Source organism: Mycteria americana, chromosome 9 (genome assembly GCF_035582795.1).
Source record: "Mycteria americana isolate JAX WOST 10 ecotype Jacksonville Zoo and Gardens chromosome 9, USCA_MyAme_1.0, whole genome shotgun sequence".
NCBI classification, from domain to species: domain Eukaryota; kingdom Metazoa; phylum Chordata; class Aves; order Ciconiiformes; family Ciconiidae; genus Mycteria; species Mycteria americana.
This window is the reverse complement of record NC_134373.1, coordinates 44,207,001-44,219,292: the sequence shown is the minus strand read 5'-3', so window position 1 is coordinate 44,219,292 and position 12,292 is coordinate 44,207,001. Positions and strand designations below refer to the sequence as shown.

Genomic DNA, 12,292 nt, shown 5'->3' with positions numbered 1-12,292 from the left:
CGGGGACTCACCGGTACCGCACCGGGCGGAGCCGCCGCACCGGCCCGGCCCGGCCCGGCCCCGCCCCGCCCCGCCCCGCCCCGCCCACACACGCTCATGCCCGGGCCGGGCGGGCCCCGCGGGACGCCGCCAGGGGGCGCGGCGCGGCGCGGCGGGCGGAAGTGACGCGGCGGGCCGGGAGTGACGGCTGCCGGCGGCCATTGGCGGGGCGGGGCGCTGCCGCCGCCGCCCCCGCCGCGCCGTCCCCTTTGTCAGCGCTCCGCCGCGCTCGGCGCCGCCGCGGGCGTGCGGGCGGGCCGCGGGCAGGGCGAGCGCCGGGCCCAGAGCGCGGCGGCCGCGCCGCCCCCGCCGCCCATGGCCAGCCCGCCGCGGCCCTAGCGCGACCGCCGCCGCTGCCGCCGCCGCCGCGATGAGGAGGTGAGTGCAGCCGCCCGGCCGGGGCGGGGGCTGCGGCGGGCCGAGTCGGCCCGGGCCGGGCGGCGCGGGGCTGCGGGAGGAGCTGCCTCGGGCCGCGGTGGCCCGGTGGGGAGCCGCGGCGGGGGGCGTGGGAGCGGGGCCGGGCCCCAGCCCCAGCCGGGTTCCCGCGCCGCGGCAGCCGGGACGGGCGCTCCGGGCGGGCGTGAGGGGCTCTGCCCGCCCCCGCTGCCGCGGCAGGCCCTGCCCGTGCTCCGCCGGCCCCGCGGCTGCCCGCGCCGCCGGCCCTGCCCGGGGGAGCGCGGGGGAGGGAGCGTCGTAAAATCCAGGAGGGGAAATTCCTGCGGGCTGGTGGGCGGATTCGCCCCCCGACGCGGGGAAGATGCAGCTCGTAAGCGAGCTCTCTGGCGAAGAGCAGAGCTGGGGGTGCCGCATGCCTCTGCGCCCGGGCTTCCACTTCATCGCGCACACGGAGTTGTGTCTTAACCGCAGGAAGAGACACAAAGGATTTCGGTTCCCCGTGACCGTTGCAACACACGCGTATAGTGGTTAACAGTATTGCCCTGTGCCCCGGTACACGAGGCTGCCGTGCCTGCGGAGAGGGGCAGTGATTTGGGTGTCTCGCTTTTTTTTTTTTTTAAAACTACATAAACTTACCCAAATTGGAGGTGCAGAGTTGTGCTACGTCAGAATGAGCTCTTTAAGTGTGACTGTGCTGGCATTACTAATGTCAATATGCTGAAGGTCCGTGGTTTGATAGGAAAAAGAAAGTTACAGGCCAAAGTCCCTTGGTCATATTAATCCGTTAAAGGCTCTTCCACTGCCAAGCATGATGGTGTTTTGCACTGTGAGTCAGTAGGGGTCTAAATCGGCCTGCTTCCTGACAGTCATGCAGCTTTGAATTCAGGAGGAAACAAAGGGGATGGCAGGCCTGTGGCCTGAACTCCTGTCAAGACTCTTGCTGGTGATGGAGGGCAGGTCGCTAGGAGCAGGCAGTCATTTCAGCCTGCTCAGATCTGTGTGTTAACCTCGAGGCTTTTAAAACCACATGCTGCTCTGTGAAATCTGGGGTATGAATATAGTAGGGGAAGCTGCCTGGGCAGTCTTTCCAACTCTGTTAGTCTATAAAAATGTATTAAAATAACTTGTTTCCAGCAGTACTTTTACAGTAAACTGCGACTAAAGCACTTTGTTTTCCCAAAATTGAGAGTGAAATTCGTCTTCAGCAGGTCTTGAAAGAGTAGGGGTTTACGTAGGTTGCTGGAAGGACTAATTTCTCAAAACAGTGTTGTTACTGGTGGCATCATGAGGTGGAAACTTTCAGATTCTGGACTGAGCTGCAGAACTGGCACTTCTGTATAAAAGCACTTTTTAGAAATGATGCATTGAGCTTTCAGAAGAGAAGAGGTTCTTTTCCCAAATCTCACGTGTTTTTATGGTATGCATTGAAGCTCATCTGTCATGGATCTCAGCCTTTCATTTAAGAAAACCCCTATGGTTGTAGCAGTTTGCTGTGGGCAATGACAGGTCTGTTTTCAAATCTTCAATTTTCTTTTGTTTCCCGTAATGTGATCTTTACTATGATCCTTGTACTTCATCTTCAGACCTGGAATGCAGCAGACACTTTGTAAATACTCTGCAAGTTCTGCCCTTGAAGGTCTAGTACTGTTTGAAGAGTACTGGGTTGCCTTGAAGTTGGAATCAGCAAAAGCTGAAATCCTGGATGTGGAAAGCTCTCAAGTGCACGTCTGGTTCCTTTGATGACCGTAACTTTTTTTGGAGGAGGTGTTACAGATCTATTTTAAGGGAACAAAAAGTTCCTGTATGCGCTGTGCTCTCCCTCAGAGGTGTTAAGTGTGTGCAATGCTTTGAGAGGTTTGCCTTCCATCTCAGTATTTTGTTTGCTGGGATAAGACCTGCATTCCTCTGCCTCATTTCGGGGGGCGGGGGTGCTGCTTGCTGCTCCTTGCCCAGTGGCACAGGACTTGGGAGTAGTTACTGATTGTAAATCTCTGCTTATTTGTCTTCTCACGCTGTAATGACAGGTATGTTTCGTTTTGTCTGCTTCTGTCTCCATTTCGGGACTAACTTTAAGGTCTGTTGCTGTGGCTTAGATCACCTCTCAACCATTTCAGTTTGTAAATAATCAGCTTTTACAGGCCTAAACCCTATTTAGGCCAAAATTATAGAAGGTGAGGCTGTTATTTAAATGAAACAGCCTGAGGGAAGAAAACTGTATTATATATTTTTAGTTTTAGGTCTTATGAAACATTTCAAAGTTGCAAGCTGAGAAAGGGAAATCCTACTGACCTGGTACTGATGATGTTTCCAGAGACCTTGTCGACAGTCTCTGTATAAGTTCCACTGCACAGTAACTGTTGCTAACTTGTTTTCTCATGACTTATTTTTATATATAGATGTTAGGAAACTGGAAATATTTTGGTGCATAGCTGTTGAGGTTGTTACTTAATGTTTATACTCTCTGTAGAGAATACTATGGCTGCATTAGTTACTTACAAAAGTATTTGTGAGGACCTGAATGGTGCATGCAGAAGTTCAGCCTCGCCCTCCATGGACTTAACTCATAAAGTACCTTTGGCCATATTATGTTCTTAGAGCTTGCAATTTAACACACTTCAAGACATGAGAATTTTTTCTGCCTTAGTAGCTGGATGTTTGATATTCTGATGATTGTTTACTTTTTTCTATATTAACATATATGAAGTTGGCTGCATTTTTTTCTGCTGAGGTGACCTGCTAAAGCTCACCTCTAACACCATTTAGAAAGATTCTTCTGCAGGAGCATGAGAATGTGTTGAGGAGCTGAGGTGAAAGGGGAGGGCTAAATATAGCCATTTCCTGCAAAACTCATGTTTTTGAGGCTAGCTCTCCAAATGAAATTTATGTCTTCCCAAGCCTACAGAGAGGGTTTCTTTTCCTGTTTCACTCTTCACAGATAACGTTGTAGTTGTCCGCAGCATGACTGTGGTCGGTAGGTCCCAGTGCCAGGTGTAAGGGAAAACAAAGGGGTTGGTGGCCAGGGCTGGGGGAGACGGGAAGGCATGTGGCAACATAACTTGGCATGGCATTGTTTGCCTGTCTTCAGTCTGTGTCCAGCAGGGAAGGAATGGAGACTTGCATCATCTTGGCAAAACTGCCAGACACAGCAACAGCAGAGGCATCAAATAGCTTATTTGGGAGGGATGCAAATGAGTCTGGGAGAGGGATAAAAATCGTTTGGAGAAACACCCTCTCTCAACCCCTGCTCTGTCCTTGCGTTGGTCTTTCACAAGCTGCATGCTTCTTGGGAAGGGAGAAAGCAGGGAGCTCCTTAGCAGCGAAGAAGCTCTTGGGGTAGGAAGAGAACATAGGCAGGGGAAAGAACACCAGTGGGGTGTTGTGGGCGGGTTGCGTTTGTGGTGTTTGTTGTTTTTTCGGGTTTTTTTGGCCAGCTGGTACTCTGAAGTCATGCTTAAATTTAATGAAAGCCTGATGCTAAAATAGGATCTAGGGACAGCCGTTGTAAAATAATTAGGCACCCTTTTAGCCCCCTTGTCCCTACCAAAAAAAAAAAAAGCTGCTTGAATTCACTTGCATTCTTAGGTATTTGAACTCTCAAATGGGCATCTCAGTATCTGCTCTTGTATCTTTTCTCTCTCCTACTGTGTATAAACAAGTTAAAAACTTAGTCCACTCACCTGTGCAGCTATATAGAGCTACAGAAGATTACAGTGCTGGTGTTAAATGCAGTAGATTTCTGAGTGATAATTGCTCTCTTCCAGCCTCTCTGTGTATGAGAATTCATGGAGATCCATTGGGGTGGATTGCAGGTTGGCCTGGATGAGGGTATGCGCTTGTATTAGGGGATAGTTTATTTGCTTTGAGGCCTGAAGGTAGTCAAGACTGAGACAGTTTTAAGAGCATGTTAGTTACAAAGGTATCCAACACTGTCTAAAAACACACCTTTTAAATCCTGCTGTAGACAAGTTCAGTGACTACACGTTAAGGACGTAAGTCATTTACATCTTTTACATGTCTGTATGTATCTGTAAAATAAGGAATGGTAGTATTTCTTAGCAGTGTTGGAAAGCTGATATCACAAGTTTACAAAATGTTTTTGGATCATGAATTTAGAAAATGCTATTTATGATGAAATGTGTGGAATTCCATGGAAATGCTTTCAAGAAATTCCTTTTTTCTTTGCTATGTTTGCAGCCAAAACATAGTTTTAGATGAATGCTTTCAAAAGCATAAAAGTGTAGTCAAATAGCAATAAGTAGTTGTAATGAAATAGTTTTCTTTGTTATATTGGACCATGAGTATGCATGTGACCCAGTTTCAGCTGATGGGTAATCCCTTCCTTAAAATGTGGTCTTTTGCAATTACGTGTATACAGCTCAGTGTTCACAGGTTCCTATTTCAAAGTCATTTGCATTTGTAAGTCGTACTGGTATTCAGTACACGCTCTCAAAATTTTACTCTCATACCAAGATCTACAGTGAACTAACTATGATTATAAATTAGCATTGAATCTAGCCTTTGACGTTAATTCTGTGGGATGCTAACCGTTTTCTAGAAGCATCATCAAGAGTGTGCCGATATTCCTAGTGAAATAAGTACATTACATTACTACTTCTTTATGTGAAAGACAGTAGTAATGTATTTTAGAAATGTGATGGTGTTCTTTGCTAGCAGTTCAGATGCTGACTTTCCCCTGGAAGACCAGAACTGACCTTATGATTCATCTGCCGATGAATAGTCAACATCAGGTGCTGCGTCACGGTCCTTGCCAGTTATTATACGATCCCATCTTTAAACAGGGTTCTTTTGATCTGCTCTTTCATTTCATGCTGAATTCATCCTGGTTGTCAGTGCTCCACCTTGTTTGCTGAGCCAGTACTGGCCGTGAATCTTGCTCTGTGGCATGGTGGCTATGCCTGGCAGTGTGCTGGATCCCAGGGCCTGTTGGACAGAGGATTCTGCCCAGGTCTGGTTAGAACATGTTTTGCATTCTTTGTGCCTGCAAGTTAGTGTGCCACCAGCTCTTAAACACCTCTACAGCCCCCCAGATCAACGTCCCTCATCTCAAGTGGTCGTGCTCTGTTCTGTTTAAGTACAAAGGCACCATAAGTCTCTAAGCAATTAAGATAACTCATTGTCCTTCAGATCGGCAGTTTCTTTATGCTCAGGACCTGTCCTTTTAGTTTTACGTGGGGTTGGCTCAGTCTTGTTCCACAAGGCTTTGTGAGATGGTGTAGATGCAGCATGTCTAAATAAACTAACTCTTTTGCTGATGAGAGAAATGTTTGAAAGGAAATATTATAGAGGTCTTAAAGCCACAGTTGAAATGCGAGTAAATGGAAAGTGATGATTTTGCATTATTTCTTATGATGTAAGAAATAGGGAGTACCATGAGTAGTCAACAATCAGCAGTTTTAAAATGAAACAAAATATAGTTTTTGCATGGTGCTTGTTTAAGTTATAGAATGATTGCAGTGGAACATTCGAGAGTGGTGTGTGTTTGTTTTGGTTTTTTTTTTTTTAAGAAAGGAATTGGATATATTCATAGGTCTGTGGGTGGACCACTAAATGCAGTGGTCCAGATGCAGTTTTGGGCTTGGGAATTTACCTCTGACTTGGAAGCATGGCGTTGAGGGGCAGAGGAGGGTGGAAGAATGACCTTTGCATGCCATGTCCTTATGCTTCTTCATCCTTCTTCCTAAGCATCTGCTACTAGCCTCTTCTGGAGGCAGCAGGTTACTGTTGAGTTAGGTGTACATTTTGTTGTTCTTCTGTTTCTCCTGTTGACCTGAGAAGGCAGCTAAATGGTTGCTCATCCCCAGAAGTAATTTTTGTCAGTGCGTCTCCCCATTTTGAAATGCTCCTGGCAGTGTCAAACCACGTTACTGTTTGCTACCTGTAGTGCTTCTGAAAAGATGCATATGGAAGTGTCTGTAGCTTGTTGTAAATTAACTCAAGTCTGTTTTAGGAAAAGGAAGACTATGGCTTGATTAGGAAAAGCTTATTAAAACAGAAGACCTCCAGTTTGGTGATTGTGCAAGGCAGACTTTGGACTCTTCATTTGCCTTGTCTGAAATGAACAGAGATGGAGGTAGGAGATGGTGGAGGGGAACACCAACGGCTATTTTCTAGGCCTTTTTAGAGAAGAGGAGATGATGCTGCAACTCTTAACCTTCTGTCCTAAGAACCTGGAACATTCCTTCTCAGCATGCTGAAGCCGCAGATCGTCCTCAGTTGAACAGAAACTGGTAGGAGGACGTCTTCCTTGTCTTACAGGGCAGTTGTAACTAGTTGAGCTCACTGGAGGTCAGGCATTTCTTGTTCTGACTACAAACCTTACCTCTCTGCTAATAAGATGCAGAAGAGAGGCCAACAAACACCTCTTCTAATTGCAGGTCTGCTGTTTGTCTGGCAAGTATCCTGTAACAGTAGGAGCAGGTTGGCAGCTTTTCGACAGCTGCCTTTGGTTGGGTGGATAGCTTGGAGGCTAGAAGTGGCTTCCTTTTGAAGTCCTGCAAGCTGCTGATCTCTGCTTTCATGAGTCGGTGTGCCTCAGCAGGCCCCTCCAACCTTCCTCTCTGAATGGCCTGGGGTTCCTGGCTGAGCAGTTTTAGGCAGTTGGCGCTGTGGTTGCGCAAGCTTTTTTATGGCTACCAATGCCAGGGAAGTAAGTAGTCATGCTTGTCCCTCTCCATGTGCTGTTCTTTCTCCTGTTCTGTCATCTCTGTGGCCATGTGGTGAACTGGATAAGGCATTAATTTGATTAAAACTTAGTCTGTCTTTGCCAGATTGGTTCCTGATTTGTTTTTTCATGCTGGTGCTAAGGAGGGATCCCTGAGAGTATGAGTGACTGGGCAGACACAGAGGACTGTGTGCTACCTCGACGTATTTGTGAAAATGATTGCCTTACTTGCGCGCATTGTGGGTGTGTTGAGTTTGCTGGCTGTGACCAAGGCTGTTTGCAGAGTGCCTCGGCCCGGTTTGTTGGTGCCAGAGCGGACCTGGTGTGGTCTACTCCCCTGGAAGAGTTCCTGCAGGTTTCTTTGCTGCCTGCTTGCTCTTGGCCCCTGTTGTTACACTGGGGAGCGCTTGAACACACATATTTGCAAGTTCCGCACGCCACGGCTTTTGTACCACGGGCTCTGCCTGTCCTTCCTTCTAGTAAGGATTGTGACTAGCATGGCGGCCAGCCTGTCCTCTGTGAGATGCCACACACAATGGCAGATCTGCCTGTGTTACTTAGCCCTTTAGGAGTGGATAATTTCCTACGATGTCAGTTAGTATTGAATTGGAGGTAGAAGAGATGAGATCTACATCTCCCTAGGAACAAATGTAAAATTAAACAAAATGTGTGTTTGTATTAGTCAGCCTAAACCAGACTGTGCTATTTAGGGCTCTCCACTGCAATAAAGTTGACTCTTGTGTTTGTGTGGGTGGACTGCAACAATTAAGTCATTTTAAGGCTGAATCTTAAAAGAGAAAATAAAATGAAAAGATAATGGTTTGGTTTAAGAGAATAAATTAACCGTATCGTGTTACATTAGAGAAAAGATAGATTGTAGCTTGCAGGTTGTTTATTACTGGTAAAAATCACGTCCGTGTGGCATGCTGAAACTCTTCTTGACTTCATAAAGAGTAATTTTTTTGGGTTTTGGTTTTTTAATCCGTTAAATTACACTCTTTACTGATGCTCGAGTGTAACTGCCTGTTGAAGCTGCGGTTCTGTGTAGCAGCCTGCTAAAACATTGATTTTGATTGCATGGGCTGGGCAAATCCCAGGCTGTAGGATGATTTGGCAATGGATTTTGTGGCAGTCAATCTTGTAGTATTATAATGTGTGCAACTCCTTATTTTCTGTTGTCAGAATGAAAAGATATGCGACTTGTAGTGCACTAGCCTGAGTATTAAATTAGCTAATTCATATCTACTTAGGAGTGGAATTAAAATAAGTTGTGCATTTAAAAAAAAAAAGCTATTTTCAGTTTGACTTTTTATTACCATTTAACTTGTGCCAGTATTTAAAAGTATTTTAGATGTACTCTTAGCTCATGAAAAAAGTGCTGATGCTTGTGAATTAAAAAAAAACCAAATGGGGGGTGTGCGCTTTTGGTGATTGTGATTACAATAGAAAAATAAAGTAAATATTTGGAAAACTTAGGCTTAAATTGTTTTCTGGACATTCATTCTTGCTTATTGGGCATTGATCTAAGTAACTTTTATTCCACTTGACCTGTATTTTTGGAACGAACTGTAAAACCTGTGTGCATCCTGAGTCTAAATGAAATGATTATAAAAAGGTGCTTGCATGGCAATTTTCGCTCTGCCCACTCTTCATCTTGAGGGTAACTAGGCGTAAATGTGGTGTGGAACCATCTCTGCTTATCTTGATTCAGGAGCTGTCTTCACTGAAGAGGTAGCGAAGAGTCTTACTTTGATGTAGCTCTTCCTCTCTCTCAGGCAGAGTCTTTTTGCTGCAGTTTAGAAGCCCTTTCTGTCCAGACTAGCTAACCAAACACAAGTCTGTGTAAGAGCAGAGGTACGTCTTTACTTTGTGGTTATGAAGAAGGTTAAATCATTTGAGTATTGGCTGTCCTCCAACATCTTTGCATAATTTGAACCCTTCTCTGTCCAGAAAGAAACATGCAAGTTATTTCAAGTCACTGGGATAGAAGAAAAAGCTCCACCTAAAAGATTGCGAAGAAAGCTGGGATATGTTGCCCCTACCTACAAATTCCCGCATCGTGCACGTGCAGCACCAGTAAAGGTGCAGCTTGGAATATGGCTGGTGGCTTCCTATTTTTCAAATGTGTCTTTCCTCCATGTCCATTCTCGTGGATCCTGCCCCTTGGCTTCTGTTGTAGGGACTGTGCACTTCTTAAATTCTTGAACAACTCCTTGGCTTTGCTTTTGCTATCTCTCTTAACCTCACATTAGTTGATTGTCAATTAGGCCTTTACAAATGTGCTAGAAATGCCACGTAGACACTTTTGTGTGTGTTTGTGGACCTGGCATGTTTGCATCAGCCTTTAGTAGAGAATAATTTAAATGAGTAACATGTTCCAACTTGCCTAAACAATAGGGTGTTTTTTCTGTCTTTGTGTAGGCATTTTACACATTTGTAAGACTCATGTCCATACCTCTGAAGCAAACTTGTGCATAATTGTTCTGCAAAACCTGTTCTAAAATCTGAAGCTATTTAGACCCTTCCCTCCATACATGTTCCTTAGGACACAAATAATATTTTTAAGAATGAGTGCATCAATATGACTGTTCCTAAATTATGGAAATAAAAGCCTAAGCACCATTAAAATACTGTTTGAAAGAAATAGGGTATTTCCACGCCTTGTGCAAAAGTGGCAGTTTTTTAATGAGTGGAAAAGTCTTTGACTTCATCTTTTTAGTTGGGATTTGATCCTGGATGTTGGTTAGACATTCAAATAAAACATTTATTGGACTCTAATGTACAACAATGTGCAGGATTTTAAGGGAACTTTATCTTGTTCCTCCATTAGGAAGGCCAAAATGACAGGCAGTTATGAGCCAGAAGACCAACCTCGCTTTTAGAAGCTGTCAGTTTTCTTCTGCAGTTACTGGAGTCTCTGGTGAGAAATCGGTGTTTCTGAGTCTGCAGTGCAGTTTTATGCCTTCCTTGACAAAGAGTCTGCTAAGAGTAAAACTTGCCCTATTCCCAGTCTGGGGACTTCTAAAACTTTGACGTGTAGACCAATTATAATTATGTTGGTTTAGTTCCCAAAGTGGATGCTTTTTATTCTGAAAGAGGCCCTACTGCATGCAAACAAGAGTATTGAAGGCCCTGAAATGTTAGCATGTGAATGGTTTTGGCTTAGCTTTAAAAATAAATATCTACTGGATATAGAGCTCTGGGGAGCGGACTAAAGCAAATGGAAAAGGTGAATTAACTTGAAGCTGTTCTGCAAGGCTGGGTTAATGGAGCTGCAGCACATCAACACAGTGGCAGATGAAGACGAAAGAAAGTGATTGAGAGCTTGTTTATATTTTGAGGCTATTCAGAAGTGAAGTAGATGCAATTCAGAGGCCACTGTTCCTCTGCACAGCGTCCTCTTGTTGTCGTTCTTAATCGGCAGCGTCAGGCCCTGTATGGCCTAAGCAAGTTTCCTGCAAGCGCCCGCACTGTTCCCGCAAGGAATAGCGAGAAACATTCCTGGTCATTTCCTGATGCAGGGAAGCCTTTAACTTGCAGCTTTTGAAAGACTGTGGTGTTTGTCTCTTGGTACTTGGTGGTTCCTTCGGGACCTGGTTGAAGAAAACATCAGGTTCCCTCTTTGAAGAGGGAGACTTACAGTTTTTCCTGGCCGTGATGGAAAATGTGGAAAGAGAAGCATGCCTTCTTCAGGCATGTGTGTGCCACAAGATGACTGAAAGCAAAACAAATTGGCAAACCCCCCTTTTTCTGGGGAGGGAAGGAGCCTAACTAATAGCTTTTGACTGGTAGGAATGCTGGGGTTTGATAGTTCAGGGTGAGTGGAGAAGGCTCTCTTTTTCTTGATGCTAACCAGTTGAGAGTAGCACGTGGTCCTTTCCCTGAAGAGTACTCTCTGTGCTCTTTTTGCTCCTGAAAGATTCATAACAGGATGGACTTCTTTGTACGATTATGTGATTGTGGAACTTCACAGCAGTTGGGGAAATTGGAGGACTTTGTGGAGAATCTGGGACAGCAAAGGAGCCTCCTTCAACAAGCTTTGGAGGAGACCTGAGGGAACATTAGGCAAAGAGGACCACAGAATTTCGGTGTAGGCAACTGCCTGTAGAAGTGAGACCGGAACCAATGCGACCTACTTTGTGTAGGGTCTTCAGCTTGGAATTCAAACGCCTGCGAACTGGAAGTGACCTTCACACTGGGGTCACACGGTTTACAGGGTGAAGAACCCATGTGCTGGGATTGAAGGTCTCCTCTTCTGTCAGGCTTCTTTAAGGAGAGTCCTGGAGGACTGAGATGGAGTTTGGCACTCTTTACAGATACAAGTAGTTGGTGGGGGTAGAGGTGAAAGAGAGACACTCGGGCAGTCTTCATGGGACTTGTGTCACTGTGAGAGGGGTTAATGGCAAAAGGCCAGGCATGTGGCTGAGTATCCATAACAAAATAAGTTATTGCTTATCAGCTGTTAATTGGTGCTGTTCAGCTCTGTGCGTATGCATAGTGTTTTGTGAATATGGGTAAAACAGTAGCTGAAAACATTTCATTGAGACTTCAGGTGGTGTCTTGGTGTTTACCCTGCAGTTTCTGTGTCCTAGATGATGCACTACCTGGTATGCCGTAGTACCATGGCACCATGATAAGGTTCTTGGTGGCGAGTCAGAAGAAATGTGACAGCATCGGATTGTATGTTTGACTCGGGATTGTCTTACCTGAACAGTTCCTAGTAGCACATATAACATCTTGCAGGGTGAGGACTGGGGTTTTTAACAGCTTTTTGTCCGTGGGGGGTGCGAGGGGACTGCTCTGCATGGTGCAAAGGCTGGAGGCCCCGCAGTCTCCCTTGTGCGGATTGCACTGGCAATGACCCTCTGCAGGTTGAACTTCAAGGTCCCTTGAAGGCGTAGGGCTCGGTGAGCATCTGCTAAATTCTTGCATGGCAGTTAGAAATCTTTTCTATGCACGCTTTCTAAAATGCTGACCAATGTGAACATGAACTAAAAAACCCACTAAAACAAAACCGCAAACAGAAGTGAACAATTAGCTGTAAAATGAAATCTCTGAGGGTTTGGTGTGCCAATAGTGTGAAAGGATGTGAAATGCTTTGGTTTTTTTTTCCTCAAAGTTCTGAAATATTCTTCTAAAAATGTTAAGGCTTTTTTGACATGATTGATCTTGTTT

At 45.5% G+C, this 12,292-nt stretch overlaps 1 protein-coding gene across 1 annotated transcript in view; it reads left to right on the top strand.

The window, feature by feature from the left end:
- The first annotated feature begins 247 nt into the window (after positions 1-247).
- Positions 248-12,292, top strand: part of ACVR1 (activin A receptor type 1) — a 72,603-nt gene continuing 60,558 nt past the window's right edge. Inside the window, exon 1 of the mRNA XM_075512398.1 lies at positions 248-417. Coding sequence (XP_075368513.1) covers positions 410-417 — 8 coding nt within the window. The 5' untranslated portion in view covers positions 248-409. The remainder of the gene's footprint in view (positions 418-12,292) is intronic.